Below are 27865 nucleotides of genomic sequence, written 5' to 3'. Positions count from 1 at the left end.
GTGGTTATGAGGTCAATAGGGTATCGGAGTAGCTTGGAACTGGTCTATAGGTGTTCGTATAGTTGTTTTTATGGTTTGTGGAAATGGTTAACGATGTGGATGCTGTTCTGGAATGGTTACTGGTCTAGTCCAGTTATAAGTTTGTTGGATGCTATTACAGGAATGGACAGTCAGGTTGTGGCTTGTGACTTGGGCTCAAAGCGGTACAATTTGTATGCAAAGTTGTGTAAGGAAAGAAGTTGGAAGAGTGGCTTTAATGTTTGGTTTTCCAGTTGGAAAATGTATATGATTTGGTCACGTTGTCATGCTGGGGACCGTTACTGGCTGTGTTGCGGACGTCACGAACATGCAGGTAGTAAGTATCGGGTTGAAGTAAATAGGAGCTTCAGTGTTGAGATCAGTTTATCTCTCTGGTTCAGTTGTATAAGTCAAGGCGATGATACAAATCTTTTGCTTATTGATGATAATGTGTTAATCTTTTGGACAGGTTTTTATTTTCATGAATATAAGTTCTATTCTTTTAATGGTTTCGGTGAGTTTATCAATTCTTTGTTTTTGAGGGACTGGGAGACTGGTGGAGCTGGAGTTTTGGATTTAGATTTTCGTGGATCACAATTGTTAATAAAGCAAGTGGCTGATGAAACTGGTTGTATGACTTATCCTTTAATTAATTGGTTTGGAAGGGACGTGTATTATGGATCTACAAAGGCTTTATTTTCTTGTTTTTTAAACACAAAATTCATCAAATGATTACACAAAAGGAAAAAGGGGGATGTACGTGGGATTTAGTTATGAAAGATCATCGTACATGGACACGATTTCTTGTAATGGATACAGTTATCGTGAGTAAGGTTTTTAAAAATTTATTAAAAAATAATATAAGGACTTGGATATGAAAATATTGAGTTGGAATTGTAGAGGAATGGGGAGCAATTATACAATTAGTTATCTGAGGGATATATGGCATAAACATAAACCGGCGTTTCTTTTCTTATCAGAAACAAAACAACAGTTTGATTTTGTTCAGAATTTTCAATTTCATTTTGGGTATAAACACCTACATACGGTGGATCCTATTGGGAGAAGTGGAGGACTGGCTCTTTATTATGATCACGATTCACCGGTGTCTATTATTTATTCAAGTAATAGAATAATAGATATTGAAACCACATATAAAGGAAAAACAATTTTTATTTCTTTTGTATATGGGGACCCCGTTCAGGGTCTTCGAGACCACGTTTGGGAACGTCTTACTCGAATTGGGATAAATAGAGTGGACCCATGGTTTATTATTGGGGATCTAAATGAAATAAGAGGTAATCATGAGAAGGAAGGGGGGGTGTTACGACACACGTCCACTTTTGTCGATTTTAATAATATGATTGACAATTGTGGTTTTTTGGAATTTCCTGCTGTGGGAAATACTATGTCATGGAGTGGGAGGAGGAACAAACAAACGGTAAAATGTAGATTAGATCGGGCTTTAGGGAACGTGGAATGGCACACCCTATTCCCGTCCGCATTTGTCGAGTATTTGGGAATGGTAGGCTCGGATCATAGGCCTATTGTGACGAATTTAGATGAGAAACAAGTAAGAACGAGAAGGCAATTTCGGTTTGATAAGAGATGGATTGGTATGGATGGTCTTATGGATTCCATTTCGAGAGGTTGGTCTACAGGAAGGCCAAGTCATAATTCGGGAGTGGTAGATAGAATTATCAACTGTAGACATGAAATTTCGGTTTGGAGGAAAAATAATCCACCATATGGGAAGGAAAAGATTAATTCTCTTCAGAAGGCTTTGGAGGACATTCAGTGTGATAATACCAAGACATATGAGGAGGTGCTAGAAGTTTCTAGGAAGTTAAAAGAAGCTTATAGGGATGAAGAATTATACTGGGAACAAAAAGTCGAACGACTTGGCATGCAAAAGGGGATAGAAATACAAAATTCTATCACGCCCTAACTAAGCAGAGACGAATACAAAATAAAATTGTGGGTTTGCACAATAGTGGTGGTAATTGGGTAACATCAGAATCTGAGGTAGAAGGTGTTGCGATAGATTACTTTAATGACTTGTTCACAACGACATCACCTTCGGGCTATGAAGATTTTCTAAGTGAGGTGCCTACTTTGATTACAGAGGATCAAAACAGGTCTTTGACCTCTTGGGCATCAGAGGAGGAAGTGAAATCAGCTTTATTCATGATGCATCCTGAAAAAACTCCAGGACCGGATGGAATGACGGCTTTATTTTTCCAACAATCCTGGTCGATTATTAGATCAGATATCACAAATATGGTTAACGAATTTTTTAGGACTGGATATTTGGAGGAGAGGATGAATATGACCAATATTTGCCTCATCCCAAAGACAGTGCGACCAAGTAGAATGACGGAATTGAGGCCAATTAGTTTATGTAATGTGGGTTATAAGATTATTTCGAAGGTGCTTTGCCAACGGCTGAAGAGGCTACTACCACAATTGGTATCAGAAACACAATCCGCTTTTGTTTCTGGGAGACTGATCTCCGATAATATATTAATTGCTCAGGAGATGTTTCATGGATTAAGAACGAATAATTCATGTAAGGAGAAATTTTTGGCTATAAAAACAGATATGAGCAAAGCATATGATAGGCTTGAATGGCCTTTTATTGAGGCGATGCTATTAAAGTTGGGTTTCGCACAAAGGTGGGTATCTCGGATAATGTCTTGTATTACGTCGGTAAAATATAAAATTGTGATTAATGGTCAACCAAAAGGACATATTATACCAAACCGAAGACTTCGTCAAGGTGATCCGTTATCACCTTATTTGTTTATTTTGTGTACTGAGGCATTAATAGCAAATATACGGAAAAAGGAAGAAAATAAATTATTGACGGGGTTAAAAATCGCGCGTGGTAGTCCGGCAATCACACACTTATTATTTGCGGATGATAGTCTCTTTTTTTGCAAAGCTAATAGGCAAGAATGTGAGACTATCATACAGATTTTGAAAGACTATGAGAGAGCATCGGGGCAACAAATTAACTTTCAGAAGTCTTCCATTCAGTTTGGTCATAAGGTACCGGATGTAGCACGTTTAGAGGTGCAACAGGTTTTGGGCATTACTACAATTGGTGGTATGGGAACATACTTGGGGATTCCCGAAAGTCTTGGTGGCTCTAAAACACAAGTATTTGGTTATCTTAATGAAAGGGTCAATAATAAGGTTAATAATTGGACTATTCGATTCATTACGAAAGGAGGAAAGGAAGTTTTAATTAAAGCAGTAGCATCCCCTATGCCAACTCATGTTATGTCCTGCTTTCGGTTACCAAAAACGGTTACGAAAAAAATTACCAGCACGGTTGCTCATTTTTGGTGGGGTGGTAGTGGTAATAAAAAAGGTATGCATTGGTTTGCATGGGATAAAATGTGCAAAGATAAACCGGACGGTGGTATTGGTTTTAGAGATATTCAAAATTTTAATACGGCATTATTAGCAAAACAACTATGGAGGTTAATCGATAAACCTGATTCTCTTTTTGCAAGAGTTTTTAAAGGAAGATACTATAGAAAATCTGATCCTTTGGATCCAATCAGATCATATTCTCCCTCATATGGGTGGAGAAGTATTACATCAGCTAGATCTCTGGTTAATAAAGGGCTAATCAAAAGAGTGGGAACTGGTTCAAGCATTTCAGTCTGGAATGATCCTTGGATCCCTGCTCCTCGCCCGAGGTCAGCAATACCAAAATGTTCGAATCAATATTTGAATCCATTACTTAAGGTGGAGGATTTAATTAATCCAGTCGATCTCTCTTGGAATCTGGATTTGCTCAAAGTATATATTCACCAGGACGATGTGGATATTATACGGAGTTTAGCTATTAGTCGTAACCCAAAACCAGATTCATATGGATGGCATTTTACGGACCATGGTCGATATACGGTTAAATCAGGTTATCGTACGGATAAATTATTTCCGGATATGGGATCTCATGATAGAGTTTTGGGACCAGATATTAAGCCACTGTTGGCTCACTCTTGGAAGCTTCAATGTTCATCAAAGCTGAAACATTTTGTTTGGCAGATACTTTCGGGTAGTCTACCGGTAACCAAGAATCTTCATTCACGAGGGATAAAATGTGATGTGAAATGTCAAATATGTGGTGCAGAGGAAGAATCTATTAATCATGTTCTGTTTGAGTGTCCATTAGCACTACAAACGTGGGTTTTATCTAATATTCCTTCATGCCCAGGTGTCTTTCCCACCCCGTCACTTTTCACAAATATGGACTATCTTTTCTGGCGGTTACCTAAGGAACCAGATTTGAATTATTTTCCATGGATATTGTGGTATATTTGGAAGAATAGAAACGCTAAAGTTTTTAAGAATCAGATAAAAACCCCTTTTGATATTCTTCGAATGGCGAAAATAGAAGGTGTTTTGTGGGCTGAAGCCCAGACAAAGGAACCTATAAACCGTGAATCTCTACATATTGCAGAGACCCATTTTCCACATGGAGTTAACAAGTGTTATATAGATGGAGCATGGAAGGAACATGATCTTTATACAGGGCAGGGATGGGTCTACAGAAAAGATGGATCAAATGATACTATGATGGGTGCAATGTCTATTCGCAGGAGTCTATCACCTTTACATGCTGAATGTGAAGCGTTGATATGGGCGATGGAGTGCATGAAGACCCTACAAATCTCAGAGGTGGTGTTTGCAACAGACTGTTCTCAATTGGTGAAGATGGTGTCTACACCAACAGAATGGCCGGCGTTCACTACACACATGGAGGAGTTTCTGCGATGTAAGGAATTCTTTCTCAACTTTACTATCCAGCATATACCAAGGGCGCAAAATACTCTGGCGGACAAGCTGGCACGAGGTGCTAGAACTTCGCCATCTGCTATGGTTTATGTTGACTCAGTTCCTCCGAGGTGCCTCTCGGATCAGGAATCTTCTTAGTTTCTTAGCCTTTTGTCGTAAAAAAAAAAAAAAACTTTCAATATACAGTAATGTACTTTGAGAAATTCTAAAGAAAAAAAAAAAATAGCCGTTGTAATACACTCTAGTTGCGACAATTAAACCGGATGTATGTACAGCTGTACAAGTTATTGACCATTAGAGTTAAGTTAATAACGTCGTTTAAACGCCGCCTAACCAAATTCTTTATTTAAAAAAATTCTTCGTCTTATAGATCAAAATATTATTCACCCTCAACTCTCTTTTTTTTTCCAGAGACGATCACGAAATCATTCTTAACTCTGTTAGGTTTGCTTATACGATCATACCTTTTTTTTTTCATTCGCCTTTTCTTATTTCAGAGTTTTTAATTTCAAAATTTTGGGGCCTATTTAGGGTTTTGAATCCGCATGTATCGCACTCACAATCTTGGTGAGAAACCCACATATCTTATCCGAAGGATCTTCTTCAAGGTCGCACTCACAATCTTGGTGCCTATTCAGGGTTTTTGATTTCAACTTTCAGTGTCTATTTAGGGTTGTTGAATCCACAGAAATCGCGATCCTTAATTTGAATGTTTTTTTCGTGCAGAGTCGTGTTTAGGGTTCGTCTTCTTCAAGAGCAAACGCAGAAGAAGTGAGAAATCCGCATATCCAATCCGACGGATCTTCTTCAAGGGTTTGATTCTTGATTTTTTTGAATTTTATCTTTTATTGCTTTGTTTGTTTTATTCTAAGGATTCATGGGTTGTGTACAATACATATTTTCATTGTATAGTCGTAAAAGCTTGGATCTATCACCTTTTAGCCCTTTGTTCTATTACTAGTTGAGGACATTCTGTTGTTTTATATGAAATAACGCTTATGTGAGGTTGATTGGTGATCATTACAGGGCTTTTGCTTTGTCAGTTTCTGTTGTATCAAACCATTCATTGACGGCACTTTTTTTCCCAGGTACTTCCTCTTTCTTTGACCTTAAAAAAACAATAATAACCGGTTTATTATAAGTAGTAATGCCTGAAAACAAGTAGTTCATATTATAGCTTTTGTCTTTCTAGTTATTCACCTGTTAATAGTTAAGCTGTATTCGTTATATGTCTTTCCTTTATCTTTATTAACTCTAGTCTTTACTCGTTTCTTTTTTTCTTTGTTTTCTTTAGCATGTAGTTTTCCTTTATCCGATCTATACTATAAACGAGGTAATCTTAATTACCTCTCTAGAGTGTCCCTGATGCCATTATGTGAGTGAGATTGTCCCATGGTTTCCTAGTTGCCCGAGCTATATAACAAAATGACTCATAACGAGGTAATCTTAATTACCTCTCTAAAATGTCCCTGATGCCACAAAACAGATGAAGTTGTCCTGCTACTTGTTTCATAGTCTCAGAGCTGTAATGAAAATGCTATGAACCAAGGTAATCTTAATTACCTTTCTAAAATGTCCCTGATGATATATAACACAGAGCTAGTCCCACGGTTTCTAGTCCCTGATGATATAGAACACAGTTTACCTGTAAACAAATGCCTCGTATTACAGGTAATATTAATTACCTCTTTAAAGTGTCTCTGATGACAGCAGAACACAGAGTTTGTCCCGCAGTTTCCAAGTCATAGTAGAATGGAGAATGTAAACACTAATGAGATTGTCCCTGGATAAGTGGGATATAAAACAAATGTCACATTAAGAGGTAATCTTAATTACCTTTCTGAAATGTCCCTGATGATAGAACACTAAGAGCTTGTCATAAGCGGTTTCTTACTCACAGTAGAATCGTGAGTGTCCCTAATGCTAAAAACACTAAGAGCTTGTCCCTGAATAAAGTCGGTTTTTCTAGTCACCCGAGCTATAAACAAATGAGGTAATCTTAATTACCTCTCTCTAAAATGTCCCTGATGCCATAAAGCAGATGAGTTTGCCCCGCTTGTTAAAAATGCTCTGAAACAAGGTAATCTTAATTACCTTTCCGAAATGTCCCTGATGATAAAACAAAGAGCGAGCTTGTCCCGCGGTTTTTTAGTCACAGTAGAATCGAGAATGTCCCTGATACTCTGTAACACAAACACGAGCTTGTCCCTGAAGAAGTCGGTTTTCCTAGTCACCACCGAGATGTTAACAAATGCCTCGTAACGAGGTAATCTTTGAAATGTTCCTGATGATAGAACATAAGTGAGCTTGGCATGTGGTGGAGTCGAGAATGTCCCTGCATAACTCGGTTTCCTAGTCACCCGAGCTCTAACCAAATGCCTCGTAAAGATAAATGTCCCTACTATGTCACTGATGCTAAATTGCAAATGAGGCTGTCCCTTTTGGCTACTTAGTATCCTTCAGAGTTACCTGAGTAAAAGGCCTTCAGAATTGCTTGAGATCCTAGTCACTCAAGTGAAATTTAAAGCCAGACGAAAGTCCCTTGATGCTAGAATGCTGCTAATAAGGCCGCCACACCTCATTAAACACACAAATGCCTCTGGAAATTGTTGCTTGCGATCTTAGCCACTCAAGCTAAATGAAAGCCAAGAGATTAGAGGATACAAATGATGAGGTTGTCTCACCTCTTTGGACTACTCGGGTGTCTGGTCACTCTAAGTTGAACATAAATGCCTCTGCCCAAATCTAATGAAAAGGCTCAAACTAAAAGAAAAGCGTAAAGAACGACCGAGTTTATAGAATGAAATGAGGCTGGGTTGCCTCTGTTCCTTGTCCACGGTTTACTAGTCTCAAAGCTATAATCAAAATGCTCTGAAACAAGGTAATCTTAATTACCATTCTAAAATGTCCCTGATGATAGAACACAGAGCTTGTCTCCTAGTAACAAATGCCTCGTACTGTAGGTAATTTTAATTACATCTTTGAAGTGTCACACGGTCCTATGAAAAAATGCATTTTCTAGTCAACCGAGCTATTAAAAAATGCTTGGTAGCGAAAAATTTCAGTTACCTCTCTAAACTATCCCTGATGCCAGAACACAGATGAGGTTGTCCCATATGTTTATAAAACTCGTTTCATAGTCGTAGAATCAAAAAGCTATGAAACAAGGTAATTGTAATTACCTTTTGTGAAACGTCCCTACGATGTCACTAATGCTAGATTGCGAATGAGGCTCTATCCTTGTGGGTTACCTGAGTTAAATGCTTTTGGAGTTGCTTGAGATCCTAGTCACTCAAGTGAAATGTAAAGCCAAAAACAGAAGTCTCTGATGGTAGAATACAAATGAGGATGTCCCATCTCATTAAAGCCAAACGAAAGTCTCTGATGGTAGAATACAAACGAGAATGTCCCTGGTCACAGTAGAAACGAGAATGTCCCTGATGCTATTAAAAGAAACGAGCGACCGAGCTATTAACAAATGCCTTGTGACGAGGTAATCTTAATTACCTCTCTATAATGTCCCTGATACCAGAAACACAGATAAGGTTGCCATGCATGTTTATATAGATCGTTTCATAGTCTCAGAGCCAAATGCTATGAAACAACGTAATCTTAATTACCTTTCTGAAATGTTCATGATGATAGAACACAGAGCTTGTCCTGCTGTTTCCTAGTCACAGTACAATCGTGAATGTCCCTGATGCTGTTATACCACAAAAGAGCTTAGCTTGTCCCATAAACAAATGCCTCGTAGGGAGGTAATCTTAATTACCTCTTCTATTTAATGTTGATGATGCCAAAACGAAAATGAGGTTGTCCCGCCTGTTCATATAGCTCGTTTACTAGTCTCAAAACTATAATCAAAATGCTTAGAAACAAGGTAATCTTAATTACCTTTCTGAAACATCCTCAGCGATTTAACAAAGAGCTTGTCCCGTGGTTTCTTAGCCACAATAGAATCAAGAATGTCCCTGATGCTGCTATACCACAAACGGGCTTGTCACTGAATAAGTCGGTTTTCCAAGTCACCCGAGCTATTAACAAATGCCTCGGTAACAAGGTAATCTTAATTACCTTTCTGAAATGTTCCTGATAACAGAACATAAGTGAGCTTGGCCTGTGGTAAAGTCGAGAATGTCCCTGCATAACTCGGTTTCATAGTCACCAGAGCTATTAAACAAATGCATGGTAACGAGGTAATCTTAATTACCTCTACGAGATGTCTCTGATCACAAAACATACGTGAGCTTGTCCTGCGGTAGAATCGAGAATCTGCATGGTAACGAGGTAATGTTAATTACCTCTCTAAAAATGTCCCTGATGACAAGACAGAACACAAGTAGTCTTGTCATGCGTTAGAATGTCCCTGCATAACCTAGTCACCCGAGCTCTAACCAAATGCCTCGTAATGAGTTAATCTTAATTACCTCTGTGTCACTGCAAATGAGGCTGTCCCTTTTGGCTACTTAGTATCCTTCAGAGTTACCTGAGTAAAAGGCCTCCTGAATTGCTTGAGAGTCACTCAAGTGAAATTTAAAGCCAGACGAAAGTTCCTTGATGCTAGAATGCCTGAGTTAAACACAAATGCCTCTGAAAATTATTGCTTGAGCTCCTAGCCACTCAAGCTAAATGAAAGCCAAGAGATTAAAGGATGCAGATGATGAGGTTGTCTCACCTCTTTGGGCTACTCGGGTGTTTGGTCACTTAAGTTGAACACAAATGCCTCAGTCCAAATCTAATGAAAATGCTCAAACAAAAAGAACGACCGAGTTTCTAGAATGAAATGAGGCTGGGTTGCCTTTGTTCCTTGTCATCAACACAATCTTCCCCCGCTTCCAAGTGTATTAAAGAGATGAGGTAACTATTTTTCCTTCGTCTGTTTCAGGTATGTGTGTTTCTAATTGTCTGTACATGATGTTGTATTTGTTGATCAAGTTTAGAGATACATTTGATTCTTAAGCTTAATCTGTTTTTGTTTGTGTAGGTTTACCTCAGTAGTACAGTTTCATTATGTTTACTCACTATCGAGAGGCAGTGAACGAACTCAACACAAGAATTTCACGTTCTTTTTTCAATTGAACAAGCTTACGATGTCGTCTAACTCCACCTTTCTATCTTTCTTTGCATGTAGTTCTCCTCCGGGTTTCAAAGATCACGCCAAGAGTTTCAGGTTATTTTCTTTCCACTTTTTAATATTTTGGGTTTGTTCTTTCTTCTTCTCTGAGTTCTATTTCTGGAATCGTAATTGGTCTTCAATAGATGTGCATATGTCTTTTGCCTTCAGTTTCATAAGAAACTACGTATGTATTACTAATGTGTTAATCAATTTGCAAAAACTTGATATCCATGTTGCTTGAGTTAATGTTAAGTACCTTTAAAGTAAGTTTATGCATCTCTGTTTTTCCCAAATCTTTATTTAGATTCTACCTTAGTGTTTGTTTCTCTATGTTGAATCGATCTCTTGAACTTCGTACTCTTCTTTGGTACATAATTGTATCTCATAAGAAAATTTATTGTTGAGTGCTTATAAAAGCTATGATGACCGTTGCACTGCATCACTTTGTAATTCTTATATTGTATATAAAGGTATGAAAATTCTAACTTTTTTCTTTTGAAGTGTTTTAGTATATTGTTATATTGTATATAAAGGTATGAAAATTCTAACCTAAGTCAACATGTTTCAGCTTAAGTTTTTAATATATTTCATGGCTCTTGGGTGATACTCTTAGATATTGTGTTTATAATGCATAATCAGGTACTTTTTACAGGATTAATTGTTTTTGTTGGCATATGTTGTACAATATGTCTATGTTTCATATGCTTCTAGTTGTATCATTTGTTGGTTTGATTGCTATGTTTAAGTTTTACTTGCTATACTACATTTTTTGTTTGCAGATCTGAGTTGGTGAAAGTAGGAAGTATTGTTTTTAAGTGACTCGAGGTTAGTTGCCATTCAGCCATACTTAGATGTTGTTATTCCTGTTACTCCATACCATGTATTTTTCTTTAATCTTATATACCTATCTTTTTCATGTGTTTGTGTTGATACCATTTATACTTGATTCATAAGTCCAAATGATTTTTTTTCTTGCTAGACATGTTTCTTACGCATGTGATTCTTTATGGAAAAACAGTAGTCATATAACTCGCCAATATCAATATTTAATTTTGTTCATATGAATATGACTCGATATATTTTTCTTTTTAGAGTAGCCATGTTTGAGTTATGAAAGTTTGATTAGAAAATCATACTATCACATGCAGTGAACGTTGAGTTTTTTTTTGGTATAAATTGTAGGAAACTATATTACAGTAAAATTTGGTTTTGTCGATCGTATTGTTTGTATGTGATTGATTTTTCTTATTTGGTTAAATTATGTTGTTGGCATTTTTTGAGAAGTTGTGTCTTCTATGTCCTGTATGAATGATATCTTACTGTCGTATGGTATTAGTTTATATAAGATTCTTGACGTAAACTTATGTGTATTAACGTCTTGATGCCCCTCATTTGCTTATCATTAGTCTTTGATATTTTGCTTCCTCGACTCTCATCCTCTTTGAAACATTGTCAGTCTTTTCTTATCTTTTTGGTTTGTTATCTTGTTATATGCTTTGCTTTTATGTTCTTGGTCTGTTGGGGATTTTTCAGTGATGAAATGTTGTTAAAAAAAATCTTTTAGATCAATTATCTTGTATCAAATAATATTTCTTAAAAAAAATTATATCAGAATTTATAAATTTTTGTGGTCTACAAACAAAGATTTGGTTCATTCGATTTGGATATAGGAAAAATCAGTTATTTCCTACAATATTTTCAATATTTTTTAATAAAAAAGATTATTTCAAGTTGATCAAAAATATTTTATGTTAAAAAGATATTTAAAATTTATTTACTTTTTAGTTATTATGGTTTTTAGATATGTTTTCATTTTTTTTGCTCATAAAATACAATTATAAAAGAAGAAAAATATGAGATAAAAATGGTGAGTAGAGTGTTAAATTTTGTTAAATGAAATTATTTAACGTGTAAAAACTAAATGAATATTGAATTAATAGGTGAAAGATGATATGGAGTGTTAAAAGTGTAGATTAAGGTGTTGAATAATTTCAACCCATTGTAAGGATTGTTTGGAAAATAAAAAATTACTTTACAAACTTTAGTGGCTGGGGACTTACAAAACAATTTCCTTTGCAAATTTTATAATTTAATTATTAGGTAATAAACCGCGCCTTGCGGGAGATGTGATTATTAGCTTTGTTATTTTTTAATAAGGAGACATTAAATCTGTTTAATCTAGATATCGGTTCGGTTTTAGGTTGTTTTTTGTTTTAAATCTCCTAAAATATAGCTATGATTCTAAATCAATATTTATTTTGGTTTGTTCAGTTCAGATTGTTGATATTTTGGTTTTTCCGGTGATACCCCAAAAATTATTATTATTTGTTTAATTTCAGGTTATATGAATTTTATATAGCCATGATGTCGAACCAATGGTTTCATATTATAGTTTATAAACATATAAAAGCTAAAGAAAAGGAAAATAAAATTATTAAGACAAATCATTTCACTACAATTTGGTCGATAGTGAAATAAGTATTTGAAACAAATTCCAAGAAAATTATATACTTCAATTGTGGTGAATATTTAGTTATATAGGTGCTCACGTCAATGTCCACATGTATGTCTAAGTAAAGTATATAAAAATGGTTGGTAAATATATAAACATACAGTTAATCAATATTATAAGACATTTTTATTCAAAATAACACAAGAAAGATAAAAAAAATAAAATAAAATTAGTTAAAAATAAAATAAACCTTGACATTAGAGAACTTTCTTTTATATAAAGAAAATCAAATTGTATTCGTAAATTGGGGTGGACACGGATCGAATATCCGGGTATTTGAAGGTATTAGTGTCTGATCCATAGCCACCCGGATATTCGGTGTCTCAGATATCCGGAAAATTTTAGAATTTTCACAGATATCTGATTTGATCCGTAAATAAAATATTTTAAAAAATGAAAAATCTAAAAATAATATAAAATAATAATATTTCATTACAAATTATTACTTAACTTTTTAAATTCTAATACCTAATATAATAAATTTAATACAGAAAAACATTGTAAAATCATATAAAAATAATATATATATATATAACTTATATATATATATATATATAATTCTTTAAATATATGTATATATATGCATATAACGGACTGAATAGGATATCCGTTCCTAAAAATATTAGTATTTGTGATTTGTTTCATTTTTACAGATATTGTATTTTAGTATTTGATTTGCTTCGTAGGGTTACGAATATCCAAATTTTTTTTTTGGTTCGAATAAAAACGGATACCAAATCGATAAAAACTTTACGAATAGCTTGCCCAACCTATCCGTAAATAATAAAAATGATATATGTATAATGGGACTTTCGATTCGTTATCCATTTTTGATTCGAATCGAAAAATCTGGATAGTGTGAGTTTTATTGGAACCTTACATATGGGTTTTATATTTAAAAACAAAACGTAAAGTACATAGTGTTAACACATTTATGTAGAAATTGGCTGAAAAGCTCTGTACACATGACATGTCCGCTTGCTCATTCTCAAATCAATGTAAGAATGCCAAGGATCTATTATTATGTGAACACATTTGTTACAATGTTTCTCCTTTAATATATAAGGGATGTAAACAAACAAATTCATTGATATTGTCCATATGGACGTAGCGTGGCATTGGTACATTGCAAGGCATGTCACTTCTATCAAGCTTACTAGAAACCGTAAGCATTACAAAAAGGATTATTTTTTGTCAATCATATTTGCTTAGCTACAAGACTTAATAACAAGGGAAATTAACTAAGGAGTAGTAGTCTAGTAATATTTTTTTGGGATTGGTGTGTATCCACATCAGTAATGGGTTTGATTTCTCCTGAGAAATAAATTATCACTGCTTGGCAATCTAGGCTCGGGCTTCGGAGTGTTTAACATGATGGGCTTTAATAGATGATTAGTCAATTCCCTGGCATTAGTCATAAGGTATTTCAAACTCGGGTTAGGCAGTGTGGTAGTCAGTCCACTCTATAGTATTAAATATGTTTCTCCGAAGCTGACCGGATCTGCCGATAGGGTATATCAGAAGAAAAAAAACAGGGGAACTCATTTTTATCATCTTGCCAGACAAAAAGCTTAACACCACACTGCAATTTTTGTCACTGATTTCATAAATATTATCATTGTTTTGAGTTCATCAATATATATCAGTATTTGGTTCCAATGCCATGAGTTTTCCACATTTTTCTTCATCGACAGCAAAGCTCCATCTATTATTGGTGCCCAATGTCCATTCACCTCAACTTACAAATACATGCAGCATACTAAGAACAAAGAATTTATATACTGATTTAGTTCATATTTTGTCCTTGAGAAGAAGAAAACATCAATGGAAGAACAAAGTATTTTGGAGGAATTTTTTTGGTGATGTCATCAAATTTAGATATCATTTAGAGATAAGATTTACTAACTGAATTTATTACATTTTAGGAATTTCATAACTGTTTTGGTAGACATGTTTTCTACCAAAGTAAATAAACCATCTATGAGTTAATAACAATTATTTTTACTATCGTACTAACCATCTATCAATTAGCAGCAACATGTTTGTAGCAGCTAACAAATCATGTACACCAAACATCAATAGAAAATTGAAATTTGCTAAAATTAATGTCAAGTAAAAAAGAAAATGTCCGCTAACATAATTATCATCCAGCTCGAAAACACTATTTTACAAACTTTCCTATTTTTTTCTCATTTACGTTTGGACAAACTAGCCGATTTTGTTTTCTCACAAGAAGACTTTGAGAGAAATATGTCGAAACTCATATTGAAGCTGGTGGAATTCTATAAATCAAAACTTCTTTGGGCTCCACCTCAACAATGGCAATGGTCTAAGACCATCTATAATGGGGGTGTTTAATAAAATATTCAACTGTTAAATCGCTACAATGAGGGTGTTGAAAAATAAAATTTGACGATGTGTATTATTTGGGTAACGAAAATATTCAACATGTTAAATAAGAATAAAATGGAGTCCACCGACTGACCACACATGTTACTTTTTAAAAAAAATTGATTTTTTTCATATCCTTTTAGTTATTTACAACTAATATTCATATTATAAATTAAATATTTTATTTCATATCCTCTTATTGGAAGAAAGAGAAGATGAGGTGGAAAAAAAGATGAGATGAAATAATAAAAACTGAAGTGGAATGTATTAAACCTTGAAACCATTGCACATAGAGCTTGATTGGTTTTTCCGCTACCACCCGCAAACGCAGCTTTTGCGGTTGGTAGCGGTTGACAGCGTTTCGAAACAATCGTACAAACCGCTACAAATCGCTTCAAACCGCTCCGAACCTCTTAAAATCAAAAGCTGGTTCCAGCTAGCGTTTGCGGTTGCGGGCGGTTGCGGGAGGATAATTTTTTTTTTAAAACCATATAAATACAAAAATAAAAATAAAAATAAATTTTTTAAAATAAAATTATGAAAATACTAAAATATATCTATTATATTTTAATTAATATTATAAAATTTTAAAATAAAAATATTTTCTATAATTTTAAAATTTTAAAACTATAACTTTGAAAATATAATTTACATATTTATTATAATATTATGATTTTTGATATTTTTATAATTATATAAAATATAAATATTGTTAATTTATTATTTAACCGCTGCTGTATTTGGTAGTTAACCAGTCATAAGTATCCCGCAAACGCACCAATTTCTAACCGCAGAACCAGTCGTACAAATCTCTTAAAACCGCTAGAAACCGCAACCACCCGCAACCGCAAACGTCCGCAACCGCAACCGCTGCGTTTGAACCAGTCAGACCCATAGTCTCAGATGCACTTAATGTAAAACATTTTTTTATCAATATAATAATTTAACACTCGTTTAAAAAATCACCCGCACGGCGGTTCTAGATGAGTGACAAAGACGATCGATTCTTTATTGCATCCCCGGTGTTGTGATTCAAAATCGAAGGCACTAATGGTGGGTAAGCTCTATGTAGCTAATATCTAATTATACATCCGCAAATATTCTTTGGATTCTTATTATTAATAAATAAATGGTGAATGCATAGCGCATAGTGGTGGATAATGGTTAGTGGTTTAGTGATAATTGAAAGATGAGCAACTAGTATACTTTTTAACTGGCACGTGCAAGCCTCCCGCATGCAACGACGGGCTTTCCTTTCAAAAAACTGTTCACTGTCTTTTCAGATCACAGCACGAGTAGCAATCACCTAAACAAAAAGCGTATAGGAAGAATTAAACTTTTTGAGAAAATCTCTTTCGAGATGTCATCCACGGCCATCGGTGTCAGCTTGTCAGTGAGTAGCCGCATAAGAAGAGGAGGAGGAGGAGAACTCGATGTTGAAAGAGTACTAGTGACGGCCTCACCGACGACTTTGAAGCTGAATCAGACCCGGAGAGTAGTCGCAGGCAGGTTTTTGAGGATGAAGAAAAGATTCCATGGTACCGTAGCAATCACTAAAGCAGAGGTGGACGACGGAGAGGAGAAGAGGACTAGTAGGAATATGAGAGTTGGACTCATTTGCGGAGGTCCGTCGGCAGAGCGTGGGATTTCTTTAAACTCTGTTAGATCAGTTCTTGATCATATTCAGGTTCTTGAAATCATTTAATTATTCTCTTTTTTTTTTGTCCTCATCATTTATTTGATATTTGTTTTTTTTTTCATTTTTGTGTTGGATGGTTTTGTTTCATCAGGGTAATGGTATAAGCGTCAGCTGCTATTACATAGATCCTAATCTCAACGCTTATGCAATATCCTCTGCTCAGGTTTTGCTTGAGTTACGTTGTAATTTAGTATTTTCCATAAGCACTTCATGGGAATGATTTTGTTTGCTGAAAACTTGCAGGTGTACTCAAATACTCCGGCAGATTTTGATTTCAAGCTTGAGAGGTGAAGGCATACGTAATAATATTACAAACTCGTTCGTGAAGTGACTTTGTTGTTGTTTTTTTTTATTTTCATGGTTGTAGTCTTGCACAAGCATTTGCTTCGTTATCAGAATTGGCCGAGCATCTTGTTTCAGCTGTTGACATTGTCTTCCCAGTAATTCATGGTCGGTTCGGTGAAGATGGTGGCATTCAGGTTTGTTGTTTTGTTTTGGGGGTCCTCATAAATTTTATTTTCTATATTAGAACCTTAGATAACATTTTGATCAATGGCTAAGCAGGAGCTGTTGGAGAGTCATAACATTCCATTTGTCGGTACCGGATCCGTAGACTGTCGCCGAGCCTTTGACAAGGTAAAGAATATGAGTGTATTGATGAACGAGTTTCAGATTAAATTGTATATTTAAATTACTTAGCCTTGTTCTTTAATGTTGTGATTAAATTGTGTGAACTAATTACAGTATGAAGCCTCTTTGGCGCTCAAGGAGCATGGGTTCATGTCAGTACCGAACTACTTGGTTCAGGTAATATATTGGCTTCAAAACACGTCTATCAGGTTCTACTTTGGAAAATTCTATGCGTACGTGGTGATATCCTTCTCATATTAAGTATTAACATAAGAAGTTCACTCAGGGAACTGAAGTAGACGAAAGTGAAATAGCGCAATGGTTTACGGATAATCAGCTGGACCTCGAGGTTGGAAAAGTCGTGGTAAGCATCCGGCAATTTTTTCGGCCGGCTTGTAGAAAATGTTCATTTTCCTTCTTTTTTTTTAATGTCTCTTTTTGATCACTTCATTTTGTTACAGGTAAAACCAGCTAACTCAGGATCTAGCATTGGTGTCAAGGTTGCTTTTGGCGTAAAAGATTCAATTAAGAAGGCTACTGAACTTATTCTAGAGGTATCCTTTCTTTTGAAGCTTGGACAATTCGAGTAGGAACAAAGAAAACTCTCTTTCCGAAAATAGAAAAAAAAATATTTCCTTACAGGCAATGGTTTGTTTGTTTTCCCTTTGTTGTCTCAGGGAATTGACAAAAGGGTAGTTGTTGAGGCGTTTATTGAAAATGCATATGAGTTTACTGCCATCGTCTTGGATGTCTGTTCTGCCTCTGATTGCCATCCTGTTGTGCTGTTACCTTCTGAGGTATTATCACACATTCTCACTTCTTGTGTCTAAAACTTGGGGGCTCAGTGAATAGGATGGCTCTATATTACTATCAACTCTTACTAATCGAAATGCCTATGTGGATCAGGTAGAACTTAAGTTCCACGGCAGTGGTGATACGAAAGAAAACGCCATCTTCGACTACCGGAGGAAGTATCTGCCGACACAACAGGTAATCAAAGTAACATGATTCTTGCAATTTTTATCAGAAATATAAAAAAAGCTAAATGCTGGGCCTTTCATTTTATTAGCCGTTATTTGTCATGACTTTCAAATGTTAGCAGCTTGGTGCACCCTTACAATGTCTTTATTTTTTTAAAAAAACAGGTCACCTATCATACTCCTCCCCGGTTTCCTATCCATGTTATCAAAAGCATACGTGAAGAGGCATCTCTTCTATTCAAAAAGCTAAGTCTACGCGATTTTGCTCGCTTTGATGGATGGTATTTGACTCCCACTTCAAATTTAGCATCATATGCAAGTCAAACGCTTACAAGATCAGGGGATATTATATTCACAGACATCAACCTGGTCAGCATATTGCAAATTTTTTTTTTTTTGCCTTGAGAATATAACAGGAGCTGCCATGTTGTTCTTAGAAGTAACACTCGGATGGATTTCTCAACTGCTTTAACAGATAAGTGGCATGGAACAAACTAGCTTGTTCTTCCAGCAGGCTTCTAAGGTAATCAAATATATATATATATTGTAACATTTCATGTGTTATGTTTTAGTGATTCTTGCTGCCTCTACTCCGTTAAACTTGTCGTTCTTGTACTTTGTTCCCTCCTAAAGTAAAGTTGCGTTGATGCAAAATTACATGAACGTTCCTGTCTTGTTACTCTTTACGTTCAGGTTGGATTTTCTCATTCAAACATTTTACGAACAATAATCTACCGTGCTAGCTCAAGGTATCCCAAGCTTTCTTGGTATAATTATGATGAGTCTAGCCAAGGTTCAACAACCATGGAAACCCCCGGGGACGTCCAGAAAGTGTTTGTCTTATTTGGAGGAGACACTTCAGAGCGGCAGGTCTCAGTCATCAGCGGAACAAATATATGGATGAATTTGCAAAGATTTGGAGATGTAAGCTGAAAATAAAATGAGCATTATGTCGTTTAATGTGCAACATCATTACCATGACTCAAGTAATCTTGTTGTTTGCAGCTCAAGGTAACTCCTTGCTTGCTATCTTCATCACTTAGCAACTCAATGGGCCCATTTCCGGACAAAACAGAATCAGATTTGGACAATAGAGAAGTTTGGTTATTACCGTAAGTATATATTTTGGTATCAACTAATCCATGTACAAATAAGATTTACAAAAGCAGTATGGATGCCCAACAAGACCAAGCTTGTACTGGAAGAAAAAAAACATGGCATTTCACATGCATGTATACAAGTATTTTAGTTTTTTTTTTCAGTTTAAAGTTATAAGTGGTTTTCTTTCTTGTCAGCTACTCCGTTGTGCTAAGGCACACTGTTGAGGAAGTTCTTGCAGCTTGCATGGAAGCTATTGACCCTGATCGGGCTCGTTTTACGTCTCTTCTGCAGCAGCAAGTGAAGGAGGAAATTATGGATGCTTTGAAGAATCAAAGCTGGTTTGCAGGGTTTGATATAACAGACGAAGTGCCCATGAGATTCTCGTTGAAAGATTGGGTCAAGCTTGCCAAGGAATCTGAAGCGATCGTGTTCCTTTCAGGTCGGTCTTATAACCGAGGGAGCTATGTTTTCCTATCTCTATGCAACTCGCACTTAGTCGTTATATGAAGTGTTTTTGTGGTTTTATTTATTTTGGAATCCTAGCGCATGGAGGAATTGGAGAAGATGGTACGATGCAGGCTTTATTGGAGGATGAAGAAGTGCCTTACACAGGTTCGTTGCAACTTATGATGCAGTCTTTGATTCTTCACATGTCATATGTTCACCCTATATATTGATTTACTTTTCCCGTTCTAATATAAAAGGTTCAGGAGTACATGCTTCAAGGATTTGCATGGACAAGGCTATGGCATCTAAGGCTCTTAGTCATGTATGCTAACCATCCGATATATTCTTTCTATATTGAAAAAATGTGACTAATATAGTAACAAATGATTTTATTTTGTTGTATGTGTGTGTTTTTTCATGTAATAAATAGCTTTCAGAGTTTGGAGTTCAAACAATAAGCAATGAAGTGAAGAGAACGGATGATATAATCCATGAGAGCATCCCTGCCATTTGGGATGAATTGATCACCAAGTTTAAGTGTCTGACACTATGTGTTAAACCGGCAAGGGATGGTTGCTCCACTGGTGTTGCAAGATTATGGTAAAACTAGTATTTAAAAGTGGTAAAACTAGTATTTAAAAGTCTTTAACCATGCGTAAACTTTTTTTTTTTTTTTGTCTTTATACCTTTAGTTTTTTTTTGTTCTGTAGTTCCTCTGAAGACCTTGCGGTATATGTACAAGCTTTAAGAGACTGTCTACCAAGGATTCAAGCAAACTCCTTTTCTAAGGTAAGAATATACAAATAGTCATTCTATTAGTATAACTTTGAGACTTGCACTGAACAAAGTAGGACTAATGCAGTTCCCTATCTTTACTTGTGTGTAGACACATGGAATGATTGAGATGCCAAATCCTACCCCAGAGCTCTTGATTTTTGAACCATTTATTGAGACAGATGAAGTCATAGTTTCATCTAAATCCAGTGAGAAGCTATCATGGAAAGGTAGTAGGCGGTGGGTAGAGATAACCGTGGGCGTAATAGGTAAGCATGGGTCAATGCGTTCGCTTAGTCCTAGTCTTACTGTCAAGGAAAGTGGCGATATATTGTCACTAGAGGAGAAGTTCCAAGGTATGTACTCCCACTTATTTTTTCTCTTCTTCTCTATAAAAATCATGAGAGTGTTAACTAGTCTTTATAATAGGCGGCACTGGCATAAATCTCACTCCACCTCCAACAACGATCATGAGGTTTGTCTACACACTCCGGTTTTGTCTAGAAATTCTTTTGTGATCTTATTAAGACATGGAGTAGATTGAGAAAACATATGAACATTGAAGATAGCATTTTACTGTATAGAAAAATGATACATGGTTTATATATATGTGATTTCAGTAAGGAAGCATTAGAGAGATGCAAACGAGGAATTGAGCTGATTGCGAAAACTCTCGGGTTAGAAGGGTTTTCACGTATTGATGCTTTCGTGCACGTTGAAACAGGAGACGTATGATCCGACCCGGCGAACTACTTTTGCATTATTCTACATAAATTGTAACCTTCATCTTTTTGACAGGGCACTAACAAGGACGTTATGCAGGTTATGGCAATAGAGGTGAATACAGTTCCCGGAATGACTCCTTCCACTGTTTTAATCCAACAGGTGACACTTTTTGTTATCCATCCTACAGTCAGTTCGGTTTCTATTTGTTTTAGAAAATATATCTACAAAATTGAAAAACGTGTGAAACGCTCACGAGACATTGAACTGATAAACACATTCTTTTCTCTTTTTTTAATGGGATTGGAAACAAATCCAGGCATTAGCAGAGCAGCCGCCAATGTACCCTCCTCAATTCTTTCGCACACTGCTCAATCTTGCTGCTCAAAGAGTCAAGTAAGCCTTTTTCTGTATACTAGGATAAGATCCGCGCCTTGCGCGGAATTAAGTTATTATTTTTATTATATTTTGGAGAATGAAACAATAGTTTGGCATCATTTGGATTACGGGTGTTCAATCCGGATATCGGGTTGGTTTTGGTTCGGTTCGGTTTTTTCGGTATTTGGTTAGTAAAATATAACTACTATACTAAATTCATATTTACTTTGACTTTAGTCCTTCACAAAAGATTTCAACTGGACGACTAAATTAATCAGCCAATCTTGTTGCTTTAAATCATTAGTGTTTATATATATATATATATATATATTATTTAGTTTGAATATTTATTAAATAAAAATTCATATGCGTTATATTTTATGATCATTTGTAACTTATTATAACAAAAAAATAATCTATTGATCACAAAATTTTCATAGTGGAATATTCAAATTTCTAATAATATATAGACGTTTTGAAAAATTCAAATATAACATATAAGAAAAAATATAAATGTTTTTATTATATATTTAATGTGATTTTTTAATATCTTTCAATAATATAAAATTAAAAAAAAAAGAACTAAGATACCAAAATTGTTATCAAATACTTATTATTCATAATAATTAATTTTCATATATACTTTAATCATATTAGGTAATTTCGTAGATTCTAATTAAGGAAAGTGCAAAAACAATTTTGGTAGATTATTTATCAATTCGATAGTTAGTTTAATAAAAAATATAATGTAAGTCAAGATGGACCAACCTATTTTTCTAAGAATAGTATATTTTATATAGTCATTTATTAAATGAGAATTTATAATCATACAGTTCTATGATCATTCATATCATTTTATAACTGAATATTTAAATCATCGATAACAAAATTTTCAATGTGAAATCTTTAATAAGTTTATAATTTATAAATGTTTTTAAAAATTCATTGAAAGTTTTAATATTAAAATATTTATGTAATCTTATGGTATATAGTATAATCTATATATATATATATATAAATATATATGTTTTATTATTAAATGATATTTTTTACTCATATGGTTTTAAAATAATGTGTATCTTCTTATAATATTAAATAAAAGTTCATATTAATACAATTTTATGATCATTTGTAACTTATTATGACAAAAAAAAAATCTATTGATCACAAAATTTTCAGAGTGGAGATCTTCAAATTTCTAATAATTTATAGACGTTTTGAAAAATTCAAAATATAACATATAAGAAAAATTATAAATGTTTTTATTATATATTTAATATGATTTTTAAATATATTTTAATAATATAAAATTAAAAAAGAACTAAGATACAAAAATTGTTATCAAATATTTATTATTCATTATAATTAATTTTCACATATATGTTAATCATATTAGGTAATTTCGTAGCTTTTATTTAAGGAAAGTGCAAAATATTTTTTGGTACGTTATTTATCAATTCGATAGTTAGTTTAATAAAAAGTGTAATATAAGTTAAGATAGACCAACCTATTTTCTAGGAATAGTATATTTTGTATAGTTATTTATTAAATAAGAATTTATAATCATACGGTTCTATGATCGTTCATATCGTTTTATAACAAAATATTTAAATCATCGATAACAAAATTTTCAATTTTTAATCTGAAATCTTTAATAAGTTTATAATTTATAAATGTTCTTGAAAATTCATTGAAAGTTTTAATATTAAAATATTTATGTAATCTTATGGTATATAGTGTTTAATATATATATATATATATTTATTTATTTATTTTATTATTAAATGATATTTTTTACTCATATGGTTTTAAAATCATGTGTATCTTCTTATAATAAAAATGTTAAACCATTGATCATTAATTTTTAACATAATAATTTTAATAGTTTTAGTCATTTATTGTCGTTTTTAAAAATTCAAAATATAACATATACGAAAAAATCTAAATTTTATTTTTATAGCTAATTTGATTGTTTAATTTATTTTAATAATATAAAATTAAACAAAAAATGATGGAGGAGATATACATTGTTATCAAATCTTTATTATTAAACTCATTAATTGTCATATATATATTAGTCATTTATGGTAATTCCGTAGGTTTTATTTAAGGAAAGAAAATATCATATCATATCTTTATATCATATAGTTTGACCAACTTATATATCTAACAACATATAAAAATCGAATGTGGACCTACTTATTTTTCAATTGAATGTAATTGACTACCTAATTGAGTGCCACCTATGCATTGGGGCCTCTTTTAATTAATACAAAATTGAGGTTATATCTTTTGAAATGTTCCTCAATTAATATATAAGGGATATCATTCCCAAGTGTATTAAATAAGAGTGTTGTAAATTTGATTTCGTTGTGTGCTATATTGAAAACAAAAGTTTGAATAATGTGAAAAACAATAATGTACTTCTGTTAACCTGGAATGTATTCATGTGGACATTCTACATTATTGTATTACGACTTCATATGGTAGTGGTAGGCTTTGCCATTGATACATCATACCTATCTATAATTTGGATTTTGCTTATTTATGTTTCGTTAGGCAGAATATAATGTTAACTTTACTCTTCCAAAGGATCGATGCCTCTCAGACTCAGTGTATAATTTATTCAGTCTATATCACTTGTTTTGTTTCTACATACGTTTAGTTACTTCTTTAGATTCCTTAGATGTCATCCCTTCGTATAACCTTGATTCTTTGTGTAATTAGATACTAGGTGGCCGGCCTGCACAGGGTGCAGACATAAACATATTCAAATTATTAACTAAGTAGTACATAGTTTTATAAGTAACGAATTTTATATCATAATACCACCGTCCTTGGGAGAAAGCATCAGGTACAAAAAAATGTTGGTACTCAATATTTTACATGGACGAGATGGAACAAAGTAACTTCAGTATCAAGGGGTATTTATTGTGTGTACGTATAATTGCAACGTTCCAAAATAATTTGTATGTTTAAGAAGATATTTTATTTTCAAAATCTGGAATAAATAGTGTATAGTTTCAGAGGTAACATATTTTATATTATCACTACATTCCCATTGAAACCCTCTTTTACCATTTCAGAATGTAATTAAGGACATAAAAAATTCAAAATATGGAATAAAAAGTTCAAAATATGTAATAAATATGGAATAAATAATGTTAGAAATGGATTGAGCAGAGAGAAGATACGAATTGCAGTCGGTGATTTTCGAATCAGACTCTGTCAGCTTATCAAAACTATTAACTCGGCGATTAAATATCCAGCTCTCTATGGAGTGACTGCGGATATTGTATCGCATATGCGGATATTTTATCGCATATGCAGATATTAATATTATGATTAGTTTAATTTTACATGGTTAGTTAATTTTTACATACAATGACATGTATATGCATAATATATATTATATGTATAATAATCACATAGTTATGATTCATTATTTGTGGTTGAAAACTATAAATCTTCTTAACATTATTTAATTCAAGATATAATGAAATCTACTTTGCTGTTAGTTTTTATTTTTTATTGTAATATATACAAATTACATTCATTAATTTTTAAACTCTAAACTCTTGGTAAACCTTAAATCCTTAAGTATACTCTAACCCTTTGGCTTTACCGGATAAATCATAAACAATAAACTCAAAACTTTTGGATATACCGTAAACACTAATCTCTCTCTCTCTCCCTCTCTCCCTCTCTCTCCCTCTCTCCTCTCTCTCCCTCTCTCCCACTCTCTCTCCCCTCTCCTCCTCCCTCCTCCCTCTCCCTCCCTCTCCCTCTCTCTCCCTCCCTCTCTCTCTCACCTATTAATAGTGAGAAAAATTTCTTTATTATTGATTTACAACATTACAATATCGCGAATTCCACAAAAGTAAAACAAAAAAAATTAATTAATAGAAAATCTAACAAAAGCCACATCTTAACCAATAGAAGAGTATACTATTGATAACACGTTTCAAAACTTAAACAATGTAAATGAGCTTCCGTTCAAACGCATGATTGATTCAATCTCCGCCAAAGATAAAGTCTTAATTTGATCTTCTGATAAACTCAAGCCTGAAAGAACATGTAAAAATTAATTTGATCTACTGACGTTTTTTTTTTGATAAAAACATGATAAGCTAAAAAGTAGAATATTCTTTAATAAATTCTCAATAAATCTTATACTTATAAGGTAATATTATTTTTGGAATATCTTGTTAATAAAGCTAAATGAGAAAATCTCGTGAATAGATTGCACCAGAATTTTGGTTGACAAGTCTCACCATAAATATTAAGTTTTAAATGCATGATTTTAAGAGAGAAAATATCTTGTCAATTAATTTCGTTTCTCTGACATCTAAAATATTTAGTGAGTATTTAATGAATTAAACAGAGAAATGATCTCAAAAAGATGTTATTTGAATCGAGAAAACACAAAAGATAAGTAAAATGCTAGACTTTACCAAAATATTTAGCTTTCACAATAAGCTATGTAATAGAATGTTCTCAAATTAATTTTAAAAATGTATCTACCTATAAGTTAGGATTATTTATGGAATATATTGTTACTAAAATTACATTTTAAATATAAAAAACAGAATATCTCGGGAGTAGTTTACACTAATGATTTAATTAACAAATCTTGTCCTTAAAGTTTAAATATTAAAGCATGAGATTAGGAAATAAGATATTATTTCAGTAGAGAAAATACCATCCTACTATAGATATTTTAAAAATATAATTGATTATCCAATTTTGATGTACAGTAAAGAAAATACCATTCTAAGTGCATATCTTTTGCATGATCGGAATGGTGAACTCTTAGAGGTCTGAAATATGACCACTTCTCTCAAATCATCTCTGAAAAAATATAAAACAAAATCACAATCAGCAAACCAAAAAACAAATATGTGTATATATAAGCTTATAATTCTAAACAATAATATAAATCTACAAATAAAAAAAAAAATATTCGCAGCACAAAAAGATGCTATTGAAATGATTTAGCTGAGAGATGTTATCAAATTGAGTAAAAATTTTTTACCAGATTGAAGAACAAAGATGTTATCGAAATGACATATCAAAGAGGTGTACAATCAAATCATATATAGCTTCAGTGGAGAAATCGTCATAATAGGGTATCTGCATATAAACCAAAAGAAAAATCAGCTCTCATGAAATATAAAAGCTTAATGTTCTAAAATAAGAAGAAAAAAAAGTTCAGAACATTATTAACATTAAAAGTTCAGAATACAAAGTTCAATTATTTCGTTTCTTCTACCGTGAATGTCTTATTTATAGTAAATTGGTAGACGTTTCTCATTGATTTAGCTTGCATGATAAGCTAAGAAGTAGAATATTCTTTAATAAATTCTCAATAAATCTTATACTTATAAGGTAATATTATTTTTGGAATATCTTGTTAATAAAGCTAAATAAGAACATCTCGTGAATAGATTGCACCAGAATTTTGGTTGACAAGTCTCACCATAAATATTAAGTTTTAAATGCATGATTTTATGAGAGAAAATATTTTGTCAATTAATTTCGTTTCTCTAACATCTAAAATATTTAGTGAGTATTTAATGAATTAAACAGAGAAATGATCGCAAAAAGATGTTCTTTGAATCGAGAAAACACAAAAGTTAAGTATTAAAGTGATTTCATTTTTAGTAGTGTCGATGATTAAAATAAATCGAAAAAGAAATTCTAAAAAATCAATCAACAAAATCAAGAGAATTCTTTCCATTTGTAATAAGGAAACTAATTATTACATGTATTAACTAATATTGTTGCGCAGTTAATGTTAATAGAGGGATTAAATTATTTTTTCCTTTTCAATCAGTATTCAATGTTACTTTCCTTTTATAGGGGATCGATGAATTAAAATAAATTATTTGATTTGATAAAATGACTTTATATTCTAATATATCTATAGACTACATAAAATAATAAACCAAAATATTTACTTGAATTGATAAAATGACTTTATATACCATACTTTCGACAATTAGTTACCATAAATAGTTATTAATAATATAATGTAAGTCATTTGGAATCCAAAATATTTATTTGAATTAATAAAATGGATTTATATACCATACTTTCGACAATTAGTTACCATAAATAGTTATTAATAATATTATGTAAGTCATTTGGAAAGTGATGTTAATTGGTCATTAAATTATGTTTTCCCTTGCAATTAGTATTCAATGGTACTTTCCTATTATAGTGAGATCGATGAATTAAATGATATATCGAAATTACAAAATAAGGTAAGTATTTAGAGGGCT

At 33.2% G+C, this 27865-nt stretch overlaps 2 protein-coding genes across 2 annotated transcripts; both read left to right on the top strand.

The window, feature by feature from the left end:
* Positions 1 to 93: 93 nt before the first annotated feature.
* On the top strand, positions 94 to 4969 carry LOC125576176. The gene is made up of 3 exons (XM_048735606.1): positions 94 to 203; positions 273 to 352; positions 1934 to 4969. Exons 1-3 carry the CDS (start codon positions 94 to 96, stop codon positions 4966 to 4968), a joined length of 3225 nt encoding a protein of 1074 aa, XP_048591563.1. The 3' UTR covers position 4969.
* Positions 4970 to 16068: 11099 nt separating this feature from the next.
* On the top strand, positions 16069 to 21753 carry LOC106451640. The gene is made up of 24 exons (XM_013893591.3): positions 16069 to 16536; positions 16640 to 16711; positions 16792 to 16835; positions 16916 to 17027; positions 17113 to 17184; positions 17293 to 17355; positions 17465 to 17542; positions 17640 to 17732; positions 17856 to 17975; positions 18085 to 18168; positions 18324 to 18527; positions 18634 to 18681; positions 18852 to 19082; positions 19164 to 19270; positions 19454 to 19698; positions 19803 to 19871; positions 19964 to 20028; positions 20137 to 20306; positions 20417 to 20495; positions 20593 to 20836; positions 20910 to 20955; positions 21101 to 21209; positions 21303 to 21365; positions 21523 to 21753. Exons 1-24 carry the CDS (start codon positions 16210 to 16212, stop codon positions 21601 to 21603), a joined length of 2826 nt encoding a protein of 941 aa, XP_013749045.2. The 5' UTR covers positions 16069 to 16209; the 3' UTR covers positions 21604 to 21753.
* The last annotated feature ends 6112 nt before the right edge of the window (positions 21754 to 27865 follow it).

Source organism: Brassica napus, chromosome A1 (assembly GCF_020379485.1).
Source record: "Brassica napus cultivar Da-Ae chromosome A1, Da-Ae, whole genome shotgun sequence".
In the NCBI taxonomy this organism is placed as follows: Eukaryota; Viridiplantae; Streptophyta; class Magnoliopsida; order Brassicales; family Brassicaceae; genus Brassica; species Brassica napus.
This window is presented reverse-complemented; position numbering and strand designations above follow the sequence as displayed.

Coding starts and splice junctions, on each gene's coding strand:
- LOC125576176 (XM_048735606.1), top strand. CDS start 94: ATGTGGATGCTGTTCTGGAATGGTTACTGGTCTAGTCCAGTTATAAGT. Junction 204..272: donor TGTGACTTGGGCTCAAAGCG/GTACAATTTGTA, acceptor TTGGTTTTCCAG/TTGGAAAATGTATATGATTT. Junction 353..1,933: donor CGGACGTCACGAACATGCAG/GTAGTAAGTATC, acceptor GGCATGCAAAAG/GGGATAGAAATACAAAATTC.
- LOC106451640 (XM_013893591.3), top strand. CDS start 16,210: ATGTCATCCACGGCCATCGGTGTCAGCTTGTCAGTGAGTAGCCGCATA. Junction 16,712..16,791: donor ATGCAATATCCTCTGCTCAG/GTTTTGCTTGAG, acceptor GAAAACTTGCAG/GTGTACTCAAATACTCCGGC. Junction 20,496..20,592: donor AAGCAAACTCCTTTTCTAAG/GTAAGAATATAC, acceptor ACTTGTGTGTAG/ACACATGGAATGATTGAGAT.